The sequence below is a fragment of the Camelus bactrianus genome, chromosome 10, assembly GCF_048773025.1.
Source record: "Camelus bactrianus isolate YW-2024 breed Bactrian camel chromosome 10, ASM4877302v1, whole genome shotgun sequence".
NCBI classification, from domain to species: domain Eukaryota; kingdom Metazoa; phylum Chordata; class Mammalia; order Artiodactyla; family Camelidae; genus Camelus; species Camelus bactrianus.
In genome coordinates, this window is record NC_133548.1 from 38,652,830 (window position 1) to 38,674,497 (window position 21,668).

At 39.6% G+C, this 21,668-nt stretch overlaps 1 protein-coding gene across 2 annotated transcripts in view; it reads right to left on the minus strand.

Moving 5' to 3' along the window:
• The window catches only part of SPON1 (spondin 1), a 243,212-nt gene that overhangs the window by 121,825 nt on the left and 99,719 nt on the right, over positions 1–21,668 (minus strand). For both annotated transcript variants that reach the window (XM_045524132.2, XM_010964837.3), the window contains exons 4-5: positions 15,715–15,788; positions 10,782–10,904 (exon numbers count right to left, since the gene is read on the minus strand). In XM_045524132.2, coding sequence (XP_045380088.1) covers positions 10,782–10,904; positions 15,715–15,788 — 197 coding nt within the window. The remainder of the gene's footprint in view (positions 1–10,781; positions 10,905–15,714; positions 15,789–21,668) is intronic.

Sequence of the window (21,668 nt, forward strand, 5' to 3'; positions counted from 1 at the left end):
AATTAGTGTACTTTGAACAAGGTATATAGATTTAATAATATATATATATTATTAAAATAATAGTATTTTATCAGTGTTAATGATAAATGGACTGTAATTCTGCAAGAGAATGTCCTTATTTTTAGGAAATATATACTGAAGTCCTCAGAGGTAAAGGAGCAGGCATGATGCCTGCTGTTCATTTGCAAAAGTATAGAAAAACATAAAGTGTATATAAATCTATGAAGAGGGAATGATAAAGCAATTACAGGATCCAGGTGAAAGTATGGAGTTCTGTGTACCATTCTCTCAATTTTTTTTTTTTCCATTTGAAATTATTTCAAAATAAAGGTTACAAAAACCACTCCCACACAGTGGTTAAAACAAGCAACACAGTAGTTGGGATACAAAGCAGGCTGCTTAGCAGTGAAGAAAGGAGTGATGTAGGGAAGAAAAATGAGGAACTTGCTCTCCCAGGAGGTGGCAGAAAGTATGAAGAGAACACAAAAAGTAAAACCCAGATATGGAGATGTGAGTGGAAGTGACAACAGCTGAGTCAATGAAGGCTCTGAAAGAGAAAAAGAGAGGAAATACTTGGAGAAAAAGAAATCTCTCTGAATTACGGGAAGAGGAAAAGACCTCATATTTAAAGGACTCATAGAACAGAAAAGTATTTTTCAAAAAGAAAAAAGTCCACACTTGGTCACGTTAACAGGGAAAATTAAGAAATGAAGAATTTGTTAAAAACATAAAAATATGAAATGCAGCAAGAGTAGGTCACCTAGGCAAATCCCCAAAATCTGACTGGCATCGGACTTACCCACTGGATATAAGAATCCAGTGTTTCACAGTATGAAAGAACAGGTTTTTGAATCTAGACCTTCTATTTAGCCACATGCTATTTAAATGTGAGAGAATGATACAAATATTCTCAGGCGTCTCAGACTTTCGGGGATTTGCCTTGTAAAGACCTGCTATGGAAATACTCTTGTAGGAAATACTCAAAATGAAAAATACTAAAAAGCCGTGGGTGATCAAAATTTTAGTGAAGTTTATGGTTGTGTTAAAAAGCCACGACTAAAGAAAAGAAAAATACCCCTAACAATTCAGAAATAAAGTTTTGGAAAACAATCAATATGAAGTCTATATTTGGGTAGAAAGATCACAGAGACCAAAGGAATGAGAGCAGGCTAGTGCTCTTGCTTCGTTCAGGGAAGATATAAATACTAAAATGTTTATGAAATCAATAGAGATAAATAAACATAGGCATGTGTCTTAAATTAAAGGCAACCACTGTAAGAAGAAAAAAAAAATGAATCAAATAACTTTTAAGCCAGCAGCTGAAGACTTAACTCAGGCAATGGAAAGAAAAAAAAAATAGTTTCAGAAAATATAAAATAAGATGGCAGAAAAAATTGTAATATGATTGTAATCACAATAAATGTGGGATAAATGGAATGAAACAAAACAAATAAAGCCAGAGGGGCCTTGCATGGACCAATGATGCTCGCGTGCCATGACGTAACATTTCCCTTGGACCTGGGGTGGAATAAAATAAAGACTTTCTAAAGTAAACATGTATGAGATTATTAAAAAAAAGAAAAGAAAAGAAACTGTAAATTGCAAAAAAGCAGAAATAATCTTTACATACTCTTATCAAAGCAAAATAAACTTTCAATGAAAAAGTGATTCAGCAAGAAACTAAATCAGCACATGGAGACAACCAGAGAGCTTCTCTGTCTCCACCTGGACTCTGGGCTGAACAAATAGTGTCCCCTGAGAATTTATAACCACAGGTTTGGAGTTCAGCATTGCTCCATTGTTGTGTAGCTTTTGTGTTGCTCTAAAGAGGTCTGATCCTTTGTTACCTGTCTTTCTGAATGCTTTTAGGGTTGCCCCATCCCCATTACTAAAAATTTCATTTGGTGTTGAGCACTTCTTCATTCATTGTGCTGAGCACATGGTTCTAGTCTGGTCTTCGTACAATGAGTTGGCTCAGTTCTTCCACAATATCCTCTATGCAGGGACTTAGGGTTCATCTTTCCTTGCTCTGATAAGACAGTTGCCACTTATCCATCTGTCTTTCATCTCCCCAGATTCTGGTACTATCTCTTGGATGGTGTGGACTTCCTCCTTCTGTTCTTGTCTTTGTGGATACATATATGTATCTAGTATTTTTTTATGGGGTTTGAAGAAAGATCAGAGATTGATGTGTACATTCAACCTGTGTGTATAACTGGAAGACCGTACTATTGATTTTTCCTTCTCCACTCCCAATCTGTGAGTTGTTGCCATCAGACTTCCCAAAGAAAGAGGGAAGGGAGGAGGTAAAGGGAAAAAAAGCTTTTTAATCCATTTTCTTTTGCCCTTCCTTTCACTGAAATGGTGTATCATGGCACATGTGCTTCGCACCAAATTCCATTTGCTGGCAACAGATTCTGTTCGTGACTCAGCTGGGAAGCTCTAATGAGCACCATTACTCAGCTTGGAAAGAGACTTCTCAGTGATGGGGAGAAGAAATGGGATTACTGATTGCTGAATGTTTAATTTTATTTCTGAAGCTAGGTCAAGAGAACGGGCCTTTGGTCCACATGTGGCTCATCACTGTTCTAGGCAGGGGGCTAAGGAAACCCACACATGGTCTTATTCATAAATGGGAAGAAACTTAGCAAGCTAAATATTATACCACTAACAATTCTTCCCAAATTAGTCTGAGGATTTAATGCAATCCCACTTAAAATTCTGACAGGATCCTTTACAGAACTTGAAAAAATGATTTCACAATCATGTATAAAAATAGAAAGACAATATTAAGGAATATCTTAAGAAGAAAGAGTACCTCCATCTCCAAGCCATAAACCTGGCTTGTCAGCTTTATGCTTTTCTCTCTCATTCCTCCACATCTAATCCATGTCAGAATAGTGCTAAAAGGTATCTCAAAACTATCCATTCTCTCCCTCACTACATCCGCTGCCTGAGTCCAAGATACGGTCATTGCAATATCCTCCAACCCATCTTCCTTACACCACCTGCCCCATCCAATGTGCTCCCCACTCAGCAGCCTACCTCTTCAGTAGCTTTTCATTGTTCCTCTCCCTCCACTCTCTTCCTTGCTCATTTTGTAACTACTTATCATTTATTCATTCAATCAACACTGTTTATTGAGAGGCTTTCAATATGCCAGACAATGAGTCAGGCACCCTCGGGAGGTAATGAACAAAGTCAGGCTTGATTCCTGCCAATACCCTAGTGGCTTTAAAGACAAAGGACAACAAACGTGAAAAAAGATTCAAGTGTGTTAGTAATTAAACCAATGCCAATTTAAAATAATAAGATTCATTTTTTATAACCATTAATTGTCCAAATCCAAATGGAAAAAAGTTACGATGGATGCTGAAGAGGCTGGGAAAAACAGAGGTATTTATTCATTATTGTTAATGTGGTGAATACAAATGTTTTGGAGACACGTCTGGCAAAAAAGTCTCAAGAATAAAAAAAAAAAAAAAGTCCATATCCTTTGATCCAGCAGTCTTACTCTTGGGAATTTATTTCAAGGAAATAATTCAAAAGAAAAAGGAAAAATGAAGGAAGACTTTTAAGACCAAAGGTTTTTTTTTTTATTGCAATGCTTTCTATATTAGCAAAAGACCTGACATCACCTAAACATTCAATAAAAGAACAGTTAGATAAGTGGTTTAGAGCAAGCTGATGTAATAAATTATGAATACAGAAACAAAATCAAATGCAAAATAGTAGGACATAACATGTTCAAATGTGATATAGAAATTCTGTACACGGTTGAATATCTGAAGAAATGAAAGCAAAGTGGTGGTATCTCATGTGATTAGACTTAAGAATGAATAATTTTTAAAAATTAAGTGACCCAGTGGAAAAGATGGCTGAATTTCTTGGTAAAACTAATTTTGATTCTGTAGAGTGTATTTCCCAGTGGCCATTTTTATATTCTAGGCAATGTGTTGTCAAATGAAGAAAAAAAAAATTGGCTCCTGGAAAAAAATGTTCTTTTTGTCAACATGTATTTGTTACGTGGTGTTAAAACCGATGTTGTATCAAAAAAAATGGGGGGAGTTAAGCAGTTTACACTGTCAAGGGAGGTTACAGAGCCTCTGTAGGGTGGAAGCACTTGCCAGAAACCCAGAAGCTGTGTTCAGGGCAAGAGAGCAAAGGGACTCAGCCTCTGTTGGGCAACTCCCAATCGCCTGGCCAAGACTGGGCACATCTCCATCCCCAGGGACATACCTGGGTGGTTAGCATTGCCTGATCACCACATTCCTGTAAAGAGCTGGTGCTCCTGGACTGTTGCTGAGCACTATAGACATGCAGTACCGAGGACAGACACTGGGGGGCCTGCCCTTCTCCTAATACTGCAGGGTTCTGGAGTCTGGCTCAGTCTCAGCGAATCCAGACCTCCTCTGTTTGACTTCTAAGTTACTCTGTAGGTGTTCAGAATTTGGTATCAGTTGAGACCACGGTGGTATAGCAGGGCCTTATTAAAAGATGCTTTGTGAATGGGATATTTAATTTTATTGCAGAGGAGAGAAGACTGTCGTGTGACAGTCCCCAGAGGAAAGCAAAAGGGAGTCAGAAGATCTGAGCTTTGATTTTGGTTCTGAACATTCTCTGGCTATGTGATCCGAGAACTTAACTTCTTTGTGCTTCAGTGGTTTTTATTTTTTCCACTTATAAAATTAGGAGGTAGAACTTGCATGATCCAGCCTTCAAATAGATTTCTAGAAACTACTCAATTAAGAGTGTTTTTAAAAAATTTCACTATTTCCAGGTGGCTAGCAGGGATTTACGGAACTGCAATTGGAGGGGATGCTAGAGGTCATTTATACCATCCTCCTGCCTTCCTTATCTGATGCCAAGTGCCTCCTGGAGAGAGGGGTGTCATGGATACAAGGAGTACTCTGTTCTCCAAGAAAGGGAACCCAGAAACAGCATTTGGAACAAACCATTTTGTACAATGATGGAGAAGAGCCACCTGCAGATGCAGCCAGCCATAAGGGATGGCTGAAAGCACAAGGTGTTGTCCAGTTCTCCATGTAGAGTACAGGGTGAATTCTCTAGGGCACGTTACCCACAGACAGCTGAAGGACAGCCCCCTTATGGTCCTATCACAGAGGTTCTCCAGTGTGGTTACAGACCCCTGGGACCCCTTGGCCCTTTCTGGGGGGATCTGTGAGGCAAAAACTATTTTAACAATACCATTAAGACAAAATTTGCCTCTTACAATGTGTTGACATGAACACTAATGGGGCAAAAGCAATCATGAGTAAAACTGCTGGCACCTGGTGCAGGACAAGGCAGTGGCCTTGGACTGTATTAGTAACATATTCCTCACTGCCAGGGACTCGCTGCAAACAACCCCAAAAGTCGGTTTCACTTAAGAACGTCCTTGATGAAACAATAAACATTATTTTTATTAATGCTCTACCTTTGAGTACACATCTTTTTATTATTCTACGTGACTAATTGGGAAATGCACATAAAGCCCTTCTGCTGTATACTGAGTACTGTGACTGCCTTGAATAAAAGCACTTGTATAATTGCTTGAGGTGCAAGCCGGATGCTTTCATTTTCAAAAAACATCATTTTTACTTTAAAGAACAAAAGACAAATTATGGTTATTCAGACTCAAGAATTTGGTATATATTTTCTAAAAAATGAAGTGAGCCTGTCACTTCAGGAAAAACAACTGACAAGACTTGTTGCCAGTGATAAAATCTGAGCTTTCAAGCAAAACTTGGGATCTTGGGAAACTTGTATCCGCTGCTATGAATTTGACAGCTTTTCAATACTTAAATGCTCTTCTGGTGAGATTGGAAGTGATCTTAACGAATGTGATTTTTGATATTGCATAATGAAATGACTCATCTGCATAACTCCACAAGCCAATATTTTCCAAATGACCAATATATGATGTTATAAAATCATTCATTTGTGAAAGATGCATTCAAAGTGCAAGGGAAAGCAATGCATTTTCAGGTAATAGAGTACAAGTTCAGTGATATGGTTTCACATTCTACATCGTAATTACCCTTTAAGAAACTACCATTTGTAGAGTTTTGTGTGGCATCAAAGAAGATTATCTGTAATTATTGCAAAAGATTATTTCAACATTCTTCCCTTTTTCAATATGAAGCAGGACCTTAAGTTGCTCTTTAATCAATCAAAAATACATATGGGTCAAATTTCTTAAGATGAGGACTGAATGAAGTGTCTCAGGGTGTGTGGTTGGTAATAAAGCTGAGAGCTTAATGAAAAAAAATACATACATAAAAATACATTTCTTCATATACTTAAACCAAAAAAAGAAAAAATACAGCCACCTCTCCCTTTCTTTCTGTTCAGAGACAGCCCACATTCTGTCTATGGAGTGTGTACCTACTTTTACTCTGAGCACCCAAAACCCACACCTTGTGGCCTTTCTCTTGCGTTTCAATGTATCTCTCCAAATAAATCTACCTTTACTCAAAAAAAAAAAAAAAAAAAAAACAAAACCACAACAGGTTAAATGCAGAGGAAAACATGAGGATCCAAGTGTCTTCAATTAAACCAGGAATTTAAAGAGATTTTCAAAAATGTGCAAATGATGTAACAAAGGTTTAATTTCCAGAATATATAAACAGCTCATACAATTTAGTAACAAAAAAACAAACAACCCAATCTAAAAATGGGCAGAAGACCTAAACAAGCACGTCTCCAGTGAAGACATACCAATGGCCAGTAGGCACAAGAAAAAATGCAGTATCTCTAATTATCAGAGAAATGCAAATCAAAACTACAATGAGGTTATCACCTCATACCAGTCAGAATGGTCATCATTAAAAGACCACGAACGATAAATGCTGGAGAGAGTGTGGAGAAAAGGGAACCCTCCTATACTGCTAGTGGGAATGTAGTTTGGTGCAGCCATTATAGAAAATAGTATGGATATTCCTCAAAAAACTAAAAATAGATTTACCGTATGATCCACTCCTGGGGCTATATCCAGAGGGAACTCTAATTCAAAAAGATATATACACCCCAATGTTTACAGCAGCTAAACTATATATACAATAGCCAAGACATGGTAGCAACCTAAATGTCCATCGACAGATGACTGGATAAAGAAGTTGTGGTATATTTATACAACAGAATACTACTCAGCCATAAACAAGCATAAAATGCCATTTGCAGCAACATGGATGGACCTGGAGATCATCATTCTAAGTGAAGTAAGCCAGAAAGAGAAAGAAAAATACCATATGAGATCACTCATATGTGGAATCTAAAAAGAAAAGGAGGATACTAATGAACTCATCTACAAAACAGAAACAGACTCAGACATAGTAAACAATCTTATGGCTACCAGGGGAAAGAGGGTGGGAAGGGATAAATCTGGGAGTTTGTTAGCCACTAAATATAAAAATAGATTAAAAAAAATTTCTTCTGTATAGCACAGGGAACTATATTCAGTATCTTGTAATAACTTTCAATGAAAAAGAATATGAAAATAAATATATGTATGTATATGCATGACTGGGACATTGTGCTGTACACCAGAAATCAACACATTGTAACCAACTATACTTCAATAAAAAAAAGAGATTTGCAAAAATGTAAACCAGTGATGCCCTTTTCACTAAATTTCTTTTGTTTTGGATAGTATAGTTGTTTCCATAAAATATGTTAACTTATAATGAGTTAATTATTGCTAATTCACTATGCATTACTTTTTAAAATTAATTAATATGTAATATTTTAAAATTTGTTTTAATTTTTTTGACTTACTTATCTGGAGTTAACAGTTATATTTTGTTTTTTTAATTTTAATCCTTATTTTTAATTGAAGTTTAGTTGATTTACAATGTTAGTTTCAGGTGTAAAGCAAAGCGATTCAGTTTATACATTCACATACACATACACGAATTTTTTCAGATTCTTTTCCATTACAGCTCATTACAAGAAACTGAATATAGTTCCCTGTGCTGTATAGTAGGTCTTTGTTGTTTGTCTGTTTTGTTTATAGTCATGTGTATCTGTTAATTTAGCGACACAACCCACATAAACAATAGTATGTTGGAGTTCTCAATGGTTTGAAAAAGGGGTCCTGAAATGAAAAAGCCTGAGAATGGCTGGTCTGAGATCCTTGTGGAGAAAGTGGATAATAAGAGGAGGACTCGGCATTTATCAGTTTGCACTATTGTTGGGAAGCGTCATGACTTAATTGGGCTTAGCGGCCAGGGTTGTTTATTAAGATAGAATCATCCCTGGAGTGGCAAAATGAAAGTCCTCTATTACGTAAGATTGGCAGAAACCACATTTGTGAACACAGAAGTCTCAAGGTTCTGATTAGATCTTGCAGGGCACCTCTCTGTGCCCTTCCAATTGGCTCCACTGCCCCTGGTGTCCAAGTCAATCCTGTTCCCTCCAGGGAAGGTCTGGTCCACTCCCTGCTCAGGACTGGCCACCATGACTAATATGGTGCCTCTCAGATCATGGCAAGTGCCACTCTGAGTCTGACAGTCAGTACCCAGTACTTGGGAAGGCCCTGGGCACTTGCAGGAACTAAGAATGAAAGATGAGCAGATTGTGGCTTTTGTCCTGGAGGAATTCTCAGTCTGGGGGAGAATAAAGGCTCTTGAAGAAATAATTACAGTACAATGTGATGAATGCTCTTCTGTACATAGGGACCAAGTTTTTTCCAACCCAAAATTAGGACACACTCTGACATCCAACAATGAAACAATCCTGGGGGATCTGGAACACATGTCTGCTGTATGTACGAAGAAACTTCCAACAACTCTACAGAAATTCTGTGTAGATTTGTACTTGATTTGGCCCAAAGACCCAGAAACAATGGTCTGTACCTTTTTTTCCCCCTTAAATTCTGGGAAATAATAGTGTCAGAATAGAAAAGGCAAGAAGTGTCTTAGGATTACAAAAGATGAGTAATGAGCCCCTAACGTTTTATTTCCTCTGAGTTAGTGGATGGGAGGCACTGGAGGAAATTTTTTCCGTCATACTTGTTCCAAGTGGTTTTCTTTTCCCCCAAGGCGAGGAGTCCAAGTTCGTTCACACAGGTCTCCCACACCAGCTGAAGCGGATCAAGCTGAATCCCAGAGTCAGAAGAATGAACTAGTAAGAGGCTTCTAAGATGTCAAGCCTTGATTACATGTGGGTAAAATTAAACAATAGGGCTCTTGATCTGCCAAGAAATGTTGGGAGCCCCCTCTGGGTGGGCTGTTTGTGGACCACAGAGGTTCTGGTCTGGACTAGGTCTTCTTAAGTCCCCAACTATGTGCCCTTTGTGGCCCCCCTTCCTTTGGGGCTGACCCAAATCCCCCTTTTTAATCTCTTTCTCCCGGCCTCCCTGTTCTTTCTCAGCTGTGGAACTCCATAGTGAACTGAACAAGAGCAAAACACACAATGAACAGAAAGAAAGCATGCTCAGTGCCACACACAGACATCCCACCACCCACAGTTAGAGAGAGTGGGTGACACTGGGTCTCAAAGGCAATCCAAAGGAAAGGCAGGACAAGGAGCCTGACAAACCCCTCCTGCATCTTGGACTCACTACCATTGGCACTCTGCTTCTGAGCACTCAGCACCTACAGATTCAACCAACCACAGATCACAAATATTTGGGAAAAAAAATCCCAGAAAGTTCCAAAACGCAAAACTTGAATTTGCCACGCTCCTAATAACTACTGACCTAGCATTTACATTGTGTTTACAACTATTGACATTGTATTAGGTACTATAAGTAACCTAGAGATTATTTAAAGTATACATAAGGATATGGGTGTGTTTTATGCAAGTACTATGCCATGTTATATAAGGGATTGAGCATCCATGGATATGGTATTCCCAGGAGTCCTGGAATCAACCCCCCTCGAATACTGAGGAGTAACTGTACTTATGTTGGACTGGGGCAAACCATGACGTCTCTGTGATTTTCAGTGAGCTCATCCACAAAAGTAGGTTGTTTTGAGGAGTCAATGTCACATACGTAAAATTGCTTGCCACATAGTAAGTTCACTATTCACAGTTATAATTTGCATATCATTCATGTGATTATTTAATTAGTGTGTCTCCCCATTAATTGGAGTTGCAAGAGAACATGGGTTGTGTCTTTTTTGATTTATTATTATTATATCTCTAGAGTTTAGCACAGTATCTGACACATATTAGGCATTTGTTGAGACAATTGTTTGATAAAAGAGAGTTGATGGGTCCTGATTGGGGATCTACTGTAAAACAGCAAGTTTGGGGTCACCTGACAACTGTCATGGGTTGATACTGGCTGTCTGGAGCATGGTGTCATGAGGATTCTAAGGTGGTATCTGGAACCAGCAGGGAAAGGGAGTGCTGATATGTTATCAATGCCTGCTAGGATACTGGTTGAGGATATTGAGTATTTGTTGACCTTGGTCTGTGGAGTCAAGAGCAGGTCCCTTTTGCCAGTTTTTTCAGCACAAATAGGCCTGTTGTATAACTCATGGATAGAGCCACATCAGTAGGACTGAGGTTACCAAATATGTGACCTGGAGATAAGCAGTTTGACCTCACGAATATTTTGTTTTAAACCACAGACAAGAAAACACTCAGAACAATGCTATGCAAAGAAGCTGAAAGCATACCACCATTGCATCTGCCTGTCTCGATGACTTCACTTTCTTGGAACGTATGTCTCATGAATTCATTGGGACGAGCTAGCAGCAAGTGTATCTCTCAATCAAACAGAACTTTGTAACATGCTTTCCCTCAACCCATAAAGTAGCCATTCTACTCACGAGGGTAGTCCTTTGGGTGTGTCTTCTCAGACCAATTCCCATAAAATGTGAGTCTGTACTTGGCAGTTCCACAGGCACAGCAGTCTAAGATTGGTTTGTCAGTCACCCCATCAAATGTGGAATCTGAAAGAATCAAGAAAGTCACCAAGTTAGGAAGCAACTGTAAGTCATTTGTAAAGCAGGGCCGTCTTGGTCTCATCCTGTCTTTAATGCTTGGGGGGAAAAATGCTGATTAATAACATGCAGGTCCAGTTCCACCTACAAAGGATGGTATATACCTCGAAGGATGGTAACTATATTTTGCAAATGAGAACAAAATCAGAACTTTTGCTCTAATTATGTGAAGAGACCTACAGGACCAATGAGACAGAATATTTGGGATGGGGGCTATCTAGGTAAAATTTACTCATTTACTCAGTCACCCTTTCTGGACCTGAATCTCCTTCCCCACCCCTCCCACAATAGGATTTCTCCAACAAATTTTCAGAGGAATATTCATGTGCATGTCTTCTCTAAGGAATATTCTCTGGAGTCAAACTGCTAGGACCAGAAGAAAAAGCTTTGAAGGAGAGCAATGAGACCAAGCAGAGAGACAAAGAACTGTTGAAAATTATTTTTAAAAAGATATGCATATATAGTCACATTACTTCTTATCAAGCTTTCAGAGACTTTACTAGGATGGTTGGGGGTTTGGGAATATGTTCATAAGTTCAGATTTACTTCTGAGCATAGAAACAGCCAGGGAAAACTCAAGATTCCCTCTCCACCCCCACATTTAGCTGGGAATAGCTGATAAGTGGAGAGAGAGATTACATGAATAAATTCAGTATTTCCAATTGTCAAGCCCACGTCCCTAACTGTGCACTGTTGCTTTTAGTCGGTTCTGCTTCTTGCAAGACGAAAACAATGTCTCCAGATGCAACTTCCTTCAACTGCTTTTTCTTTGGTTCTTCTGGAGGTATTAACACAAATATTCTCTCTCTCTCTCTCTTTTTTTTTTTTTTTTTTTGCAAGTTGGACATTTATTCTTAACTATTACGTTAAAAGCAGCAACAAAAGAGTATAAAAATCTTTTTGAGTGTCAGGAAGAGCATTTTACAAATCTTATGGAATTCACTGGGTGCATTTGGTTTGAATATACAAAATCAGGGATAGGCGGGAGAAGTAAATTCTGGGTTCTAGGATGGAGACACAAGCATGAGACATTGCGGTAATAACTGCATTGTACAGAGTCCTCGTATGCGCTGATCTCTTTCCACCTATTTTCTCCTTTAATCCTAGGTCAGTACTTTGGTTAACCCCATTTTATGGATAATAAAACTGAGGCAGATTAGGTAACCAGCCTAAGGTCACAAGGTTAGTGAGTGGTACAGGCAGAACTGGAGCTCGGGTTTTATCAAGTTCACAGCCCATGCTTGAATCTCTACACTAGATCACTGTTGGAAAGACCTTATGGATAGGTCTGCATAAACACCAATGAGAAATTTTTGTGTATGTTTCTCTTTTTGCTTTTTCAGACAAAGAATGGTGCACTGAAAAAATTTACCTTCTTACATAGCTCCAGGATTTCTTAACAGGCTAAAGAAGCGATCTGAAACCACCCAAAATAGAAATCATTGGCTACTTTTTGTAACTAGGAAGAGGTGAGGGCATTGTCTGTGTTAGAAGCAAGCTTCCCACTGCCTTTCATACAGGAGCCCAGATCTGACTCCTGTGTGAGCCACTTTGATAGTTAAGAGACAAGCACTATTAAATGTATTTTGGGAAAGGTAACATACATAAATGAGTAACTCCTGAAGATTTTTTTCTTTTTACATTTCCATCATGATCAACTATGTCATAAAAAAACTAAATTAGTCTTGAAAACCAGATTCAGAGCTAAAAGATACGTGCTGAGGTTTCGATTGTAACTACTAGGCGCTGTTAAATAAGGCAGCAATAATCTCTCAAAGAACCCAAATAACACAAATTGGGGGCTTTACCTTATCAAAACAGGTTTCAGCTATAAGTAGTGAACTTAAAGATAACTTCCAGGGGCTCAAGAGAATGCGCTTATAATAAACCCTATGGAATTCCAAAGGAAAATAAGCTTCCATTTAAAAAATGGATTTCTACGTTTGAAAATAAAAACACACATACCATTTCCTACTGAGGAAAAGCCTACTGAAAATGAATCAGGTTTTTCCGAGGGCAGTGATAACAAGTGTCGAGTTACCCCTCTTGTCCTAAGCACGCAGGGCCTGCCCGGTGCAGGGAACCAGAGGTCACGCAGCATCGCCTGAGCTGCCCCTCCCCATTTCTACTCTTAACACACCAGCTTCCTTTACAACTCTCAGCCTTTATTCTTCGTTCCTCTTCCCTTGTCTTCCTTTTCTCATTGCTCCTTCTCTGCCCACAGCCTCCTCTCATCCCTGCTTTTCCCCTCATCTTTTCCTCTCTCTGTCTCTCTCCCTTAATGTCTGTGACATGGTATTAAAGTGAGTATACATATGCATTTCTTTAGTACAGGTCACCTTTTTGAATATTTTCTATTTCTCTGTTCTGAATGGTAAAGAGCTCAGTGTTTTGTGTTTCTTTTAAAAAATAACGATTGCTGTTGCTTTTCATCTGTGCGGTTCTTAGTTTTTCCCCCTATCGATTAATAGCTTCATTTGAGACAAAAAATAATAGATCCCAATTCTTTTCTCCCCTTCCTTGAGAGATCTGATTTGATCCAACAAAGAATGTGAAGGCCTTAATGAAAGAGCTGGGTATACACATTTAAGAAAAGTCCTTTCGCTCTATGCTGATGTCTTAAAGACGTTCTTCACGGGATTTGCTTTGCTAACTGATGGATTTCCTCGGGTCTGCCATCTCCAGGGATCATCTACACTGCACCTAGTGATTCTACAGCTCAGGTCCCGCTGGGCCATTTTGTCCACAAAGTTGCTGTTGGAAAGGGGTCTTTTTATACAGATTTGTGCTTGGTCGTTTTGATAGGATCTCTGCATCCGAAGTGGTAACCAGTAGAGATTTGCAAGGCCATTTTCTTGACACTGGATATGCAGAAAGTTAGCTATATTCACAGCTTAGACAAGGCTCCCCACATCAGGACTGAGGCTTTGGAAAGTACACTTTAGTTAATGATTGCTGGCAGTACATGGGGGTGACTGTGGAGTGTCTCCTAGGGACCCTCAAATCTGGGAAGTAAGGCTGTGCTCTGAGAGTCAAACTAACACAACCACACCCCAGTGGCCATGCTTAGCCAACCGTGGGCGGAAACCAAGAGGGGCACCAGAGCACTCATAACCCTAACCCATGGGACCTGGATGTCAGCTCATGGAGGCTGGGAAGGGATGGGATCATTCTTTAGGAACCAAGAGCCTCAACAGTTGAGATGGTCTGGGTTTGGGGAAAGGCTGAGCAAATTTGTGGACTATTATATGTAGGAAAGGAAAGCCCCAGCAGCCGTGTGTGGTGATGCCCCCCTGGAAGCTGCTGGGGTCCCACAGGCTCCAGCTCTCCGGCCCCTTTGGAAGGCATGAGCCTAATGCAGGAAAGCCAAATCTCTCCCCTTTTGCTCTTTCCATGATCTCCAAGCATTCCTCCACTTCAGACCTAGTTTCTGCTCCAGCTCATCTATAGGGAGACCTATGCTTTGATCCACCAAAAGCAACAATTCAAGCTACTGAATTGGGAGGCAGTCACTCTGATAGAAAGCCGGTGCTTAGGGCAATGGCTCCTAGATCCAAACTCTGTCCGCCCCCACTACTGTACAATGCTGAGCGGGCTATTTAAACTTTTCATGTCTCAGGCTTCTCTCATCTATAAAATAGGGATGATATAGTAGTCTTTAACATTGTTGTGCAGATTATATAAGGCCTGTGAAGTACTTAGAATGGTGCCTGGCATGTAGCAAGCACTAAAAAAAAATTAGCTATCATCATTATCTTTCCCAGAAGACCTTGATCAACTTTTCTTTTTATTAATAGCTTATGAGCTACGAGAATTGGAGAATTCTTACAGAATTATTTCTTCTCAAAATGCTAATTGATCTAAATGTAAATAAAGTCTTTAACAATGGATAGAAATGAGAGAATGAAGATGTATAATTTCAGAACATTTTCCATTTTTATTTAGTTCTCTAATGACCTCTGAACACATTGGATGTTTAAAACCTTAAGTTTCACAGATTAATGCTTTTGGATATACATAACAATAGCTAACACACATAAACATTATAAACATATATGTATGTGTGTGTATGTGTGTACATGTATGTATACACACATACACATATATCTTCACTATGTATCAAGGAGGCATGGTACTATTTTACATATACTAAGTCATGTGACTAGGAAGGGCAGAGGCAGGATTTGAACCCCACCTGCCTCCCCAGTCTACTTGGTCTCCATAAACTTTGTTAGAATGCCTTCAATCCAAGGAGAGGGAATAGATGGACCGGCAAATCCAAGGACCACCTTGGATTGAGGTTAGATCATAAACTCAATACCCCGTTGGCATCTGTTTCCCTAGAGAAAACCCCCCCATATGGCCTGGGTGCCACATTAGGTTCCTGCTAGTGATTATTCCAGAAAACAATCACAGACTTTTCTAAGGTACACAATTGTGTGTTCCTAATTAAGTCTTATGAATTATTTCAAGGAATCTCTTCAGAATAATCACTGTTTCACAAAAATAAGAAGACCACGACTCCAATATAAGGTACATTATCTCCTACCCAGGGAATCAAGCTGAGTAATTAGAGTTTAAGGCAGATCCAATTATCCACAGCACACAGCCAGATTAAAAATCGGAGCGACGTGAGGAACAGAACCCGGAGGAACTCAGAAAGCCCAACTGCCTTAATTCCTGCAACTGATGCTTGGACTGAATGAGCCACCTTTCATTTACCTGGCCCTCTCCCACCCTCACGTCCACACGTCCTTACCTTGTTCACAAAGTTTCTTTGTCAGGGAGCCCTCATCTTGAAAATAAATGATGCGTTTCTGTACGATGCTAGCCCTGTGGGGAAAGAAGACACAAACATGTGGTGAGGAGGGCAAGTCTGGGGGATGCCAGACCATTGCTTGTCCACCTTCAGCTGTGTGGCTTTGGGTGAGTCCCTCTGGCTCTCTGTGCCTTGGTTTCTTCATTGGTCAGTCAGCATTAATAATAATATCTACCTCCTAGGATTACTATAGGAACTAACAAAATGTATGTGAAGATGACTGGATAAAGAAGTTGTGGTATGTATGTATGTGTGTATATATATGTATGTGTGTGTGTGTATGTATATATATATATACATACACACACACACACACATACAATGAAATACTACTCAGCCACAAAAAATAATAAAATAATACCATTTGCAGCAACATGGATGGACCTATCATACTAAGTGAAGCAAGCCAGAAAGAGAAAAATACTATATGCTATCACTTACATGTGCAATCTAAAAATAGGACACAAATGAACTTATTTACAAAACAGAAACAGACTCAGACTAGAAAAGAAACTTATGGTTACCAGGGGGGAAAATGGGGGTGGAGGGATAAATTGGGAGTTCCAAATTTGTACATACTAAATATTATATACAAAATAAACAAGGTCCTACTGTATAGTGCAGGGAACTATATTCAATACCTAATTAATAGCCTATAATGAAAAAGAATATGAAAAGGAATCTATCTATCTATCTATCTATCTATCTATCTATCTATATAACAGAATCACTATGCTGTACACCAGAAATTAACACATTGTAAACCAACTATACTTCAATTTTAAAAAATAGTAAAATAAAATTTTAAAATAAAGTGTACTTATAGATCTACAATACAAAAGTTATATGTTGACATATGAGAAAAAACCCTGTATATCAGGAATTTAGCATACACCTAGAAACAACTCAATAAACATTAGTAATGGTGGGGTTGCTGGTGGTGCTAAAGAAAGTGAACTAACAGCATTTTCAACAACTTTTCTCAATGGTTCATTTACTCCAGTTTTGTATCAAACTATTGAGGCCATTTATAGATCAACCAAATTCAAATCAGGGAAGCATGTCAAATTCTCCTCCTGAAGGGGAAAAAAAAATCCTAAAAATATATTTTGATTTGTTCTGAAAATGTCATTCTCTATCTTTCCTGAGAGTCTAGACAAAACTGTCTCCTACGTTCTGAACAAAGACAACTTCAGCTGTTAGAGCTCCCTCTTCAATGTGTCAAACTCAGGATCTTAGAATCTGGAAAGAATACTTCGAAGTTGAAAAATGACTTGCTTTTGGCCCGCACATATTTTCTCTTTAATCTAGGATTGCAGAGACATGCTACTTTTCCTTGAACCCACTCTGCCGTCTATTTGCAGCTGGCCTTGCAGAGACCTGAAACTCAGCGTTCCAGTAATTTGAAAGTCCACAACACTTAACGTTGAGACGCTGTTAGTGGATCTTGAGCTGTTTCTATTGATTTTCTTCAGCAATGCTACTCAATCAAAAGGTAATTTTCACTTTGATTTGCCCTATGTCACAGATAAAGGGAGTCTGGCCACCCTGAATGCGGGGTAGAGTCACAGGGAGCTGCCCTGGGTCACAGGATCTCAGCTCCAGGAAGGGGTCCACGTGTGCAGGATCTGCAGAGTGCACAGGCGGTTTTCCCCATGGTCTGGGCCTTGGCCAAAATGACTTTCCAAAGGAATGTCTACTGTACACTCAGTCTCGCCCCAAAGAATAAAATTGAGGCCAGCCTACCGATGTCTTTTACAGTCTTTCCTCTCCCGAGAGAGAAAAGATATTGAAATAAATGAATGAAATAGACTTCCTGTCAACACAAAGCTACTGTGATCATTTATCCATTCTGTTGACCATCAAGCAGACCATTTCTTCAGGCCAAGAGAACACTCTGGAGAACGCTCGCTCACCCCAAAGCCAAATAACAAAGCCTTTTGTTGCTGGAGGATCCCATCACCTACCACTGTGCTTTCAGAATGTTCCCCAGTGAGAAGTGCCTGAGGGAGCCCTGTGGGGGGCAAGGACTAGGCTTATCGGGAAGTCTCCCAGGCCCCACATTCTTGCTTCAACCTCACTTCAACCCAGAGCAGCTTCCTCTCCCACTTGTTTTCCTATTGTATTTGCTGGTGTATTTTCAACAAATAGTTGTTAGAAGTCTGCTTAGTGGCCAGACATTGGCCAGGAACACTGTCACGAACAAGACAGGTGGGGCCACTTCCCATTCTCAAGGCTGCCAGCATAGTGGGGAGAAAACATCCAACGATGAAATCTTCAGCTAATCAGTTAACACACCCGTCATTAAGTGCTGAACGGACAAGCCTATGGGGTGTGGGAGAGTCTAACACAGGGGGCCCTGACCAAGCCAGGAAAGGCTCCCTGCAAAAAAGGTGGCTGAGCTTAGATTTGAATGAGTAGAAGCTAATTAGGCAAATGGGAGGGAGAAGCAATGGAGAGGGCATCCTTTGTAAGGTCCTTGAGATGGGGAGGGCCACGGCTCACTGGAGAACCATGAGTAGTAAGCCAGGTTCAGAGTGTGAGATGAGCTGGGGAGGTGGGCAGGTCCCCAGCACCCAGAGCCTACAGGGAGATGGCATTTTACCCCAAGCTTGATGGGAAGTCTTTGAGGAATGAGCCCTGAGGAGTGAGATGATCAGAGGTGCCCTTTTACAAGAGCATTTGGGCCATAGAGTAAAAATGGACTAGTAGGTGATGGCAGTATACAGAGCTCCCATGAAAATCAAATTTTGTTTCAATAAAATTCTCTTGATAAAATGGTCTGAAAACACCCAATCTACCAGGGCAAAATACAAGCTTATCATGGTATTCAAGGCTGTTCTTAAAATTTCCCCCAAATACCCCTCTGGCTTTATTTATTGCCATTTCACGCCATGCTCCCTGGGTTCCAGACTGTGAGAAGTCTATCCCCCTTGTGTGAACACCGCTCCACTACGCCCTTCCCTGTGCTGTTTCCTCTCCCAGCATCTCCTATCACCTGTCTTTGCTCGCATCTGTAACAAATGCCCTGAATTTTCTGCCTCCTGCTGCAAATAGGAGAACGATGGCAAAACCTACGCTTTAAAGGCTTGATTATGCTTAGAAAAATTAAATCACCTCCACATTTTCCAAAACTATCATCATAAAAATTTGAGGGGCCAGAGGTAGAAAATATGTGTTTCCTATAAGATATCTGTCTCTTTCATGCTTTGTTTTATAAAGTCAAGGTGGCCCTCTTTTTGGTAATAGTTGTATCTCCTGAGCCCTTACTTTGTGCCCGTCACTGGGCTAGGGAGGCCCTTCACTATCGTATATATAAAGATAATCTTTAGCTTCTATATCTTATGCTTTACATATACTACAAGTCCTCAACTTCTTCATCCAAAATCCTTGGACTAGATGTGTTTTAATTTCAGAGTTTTTCAGACATTAGGAAGTTAAGATGGCAATAGGCCATTAACATCCCCATAATCAAACACACCAATATTCTGCAGCAGAATGTAAGAAGAGTCATACTAAGTAAATAAAAGCCATAAACAGCTTCACGCCAGTTTAGGTCAAGTTTGGCAAACTTATCAAAATGCTCTTGTTTTCAGAGGGATGAAGATGAGAGTTTGTGGCTAGTTTCACCCCTATCTTACAGGTGTGGGCAACTGAGAAGCAGGGAGGCTAAGTAACATGCTCAAGGTTTTGAAGTTTCTACACCAAAATCCACGTCTGTAGTTAGACGGAGGGCCCTGTGACTCAGGAGAGGTGCGAGGGGTGGGGAGTATAGATACGAGGGTCACTGGGGCAGAAGAGCTAAAGCTTTTGAAAGACACACAGATGGCCAACAGGCACATGAGAAGACGCTCAATGTCACCAATTATCAGAGAAATGCAAATCACAGCCACAATGAAGTATTAACCTCACACCAGTCAGAATGGCCATCATTAAAAAGTCTACAAATAATAAACGCTGAAAGGGTGTGGAGAACAATCTGGAGATTCCTTCAAAAACTAAAAATAGAGCTACCATATGATCCAGCAATCCCACTCCTAGGCTTCTATCTGAAGGAAACTCTAATTCAAAAAGGTGCATGCATCCCAATGTTCCTAGCAGCACTATTTACAATAGCCAAGACAGGGAAGCAACCTAAATGTCCATTGACAGATGAATGGATAAAGATGTGCTATACAAATGCTATGAAATATGACTCGTCATAAAAATGAATGAAATAATGCCATTTGCAGCAACGTGGACGAACCTAGAGATGATCATATTAAGTAAAGCAAGTCAGACAAAGACAAATACCATATGATATCACTCATATGTGGGATATAAAAAAGTGATATAAATGAGCTTATCCACAAACCAGAAATAGACTCATAGACATAGAAAACAAACTATAGTTACCAAAGAGGAAAGGGGTAAGGGATAAATTAGAAGTTTGCAATTAATATATACACACTACTATATATAAAATAGATAAACAGCAAGGACCTACTCTATAGCACAGAGAACTATATTCAATATCTTGTAATAATCTATAATGGAAAAGAATATATATATTATATATATATAATATATATATAAATCTGAATCACGTTGCTGTACACCTGAAACTAACATAGCATTTTAAATCAACTATACTTCAATTTAAAAAAAAAGAGCTGAAGCTTTGGAGTGGCTGACATCGCCCAGGGAAAGTGTGTGGAGTGAAGAGAGAAGAGGGTCTAGCTGAGCCCAGGACTTTGAAGGCCAGCACTCACCCACAGACAGAGACGCCAGCAGAGACCAAGACTTTGGTCTGCTTGGTTGCAGAAGACGTTTCTTTTTATTCGTTTGGTCAACTCCTGAGAGAATTTTATATTCTGAGAAAATGCATTTCATTTTGAGTCTGTTCCCATCAAAAGTATAAAACTCAGTGGAGATTTATAAATCATATTATAGTTCGGAAAAATAATAGCTTTACAAGATGAAAATGCTGTTAGTAAGAATTCCCTCAGCATTTCAAAATGACAAATTTCTCCCATTCTGTGTTGCAATTTGGCAGGCCTGTTGCATAGCATTTATATACCGATACACTGAATGCTCTCTTATCATGAAAGAGCGTGTTAAGGAAGTCTAAATTAAATTTCTCAGTATGTAAGCTTCTCCAACTTTGGAATATTGAGGTTCTAAATAACTTACTAATCATTTCAAAAGTTTCCTTTTAAGCCTAAAGTGGAACATTTCCAGTAACTCCATCCTGAATCTTTTGGATGCTCGTATCTTTTCTGTCTGAAGAGTTTCTTCAATTTGCTGTTCTTTGTCCAGTGGGAATATGCCTGCTGGAGTGAAGTTAGAGTTGGCCAAGTTGTGGGTTTGCTGTCTAGAGCTGAAAAGGCCTGGGATCCCTGCTCCCACTGAAAAGGGACAGGGAGCCTTTAGAAATTCAAGGATTTGGGAGATCAGGCCATGAAAGGAATTAAGAAGGTCCTTATGACACGCACATCGCACAGAGTAAATATTCAGTAGTGGCAGCCACCACTGTGGCTGTTGTTAAATCACCAGCCCCTAACCAAGTGTCTGACACATAAAAGTGCTTCATAAACAGAAGCTATTAAGATTGATGTCAGGTCGGTCTCCTTCGCTTGTGGAGGGAGGAGTGAGCATGCTAACTTGGTCAAATGCTTTGGTGGAGATAATGAATGACTAAAAGGAAGCTCAGGTTTGTGGTCTCCAGACTACTTTTGCCAACCCTCTTCCCGATTCCAGTAAAATCCCTATTACTGAGCATTTCTTGGAATACTTTACAAAAGTTGTCTATGATCTCAGGGATGTTTTCCATAGAAGCAATCCAGTTTATAACCAGTAACATCTCCTTCCTTCTACCAATGAAAGAACAACTCTGTAGGAGGATGCAAGAATAA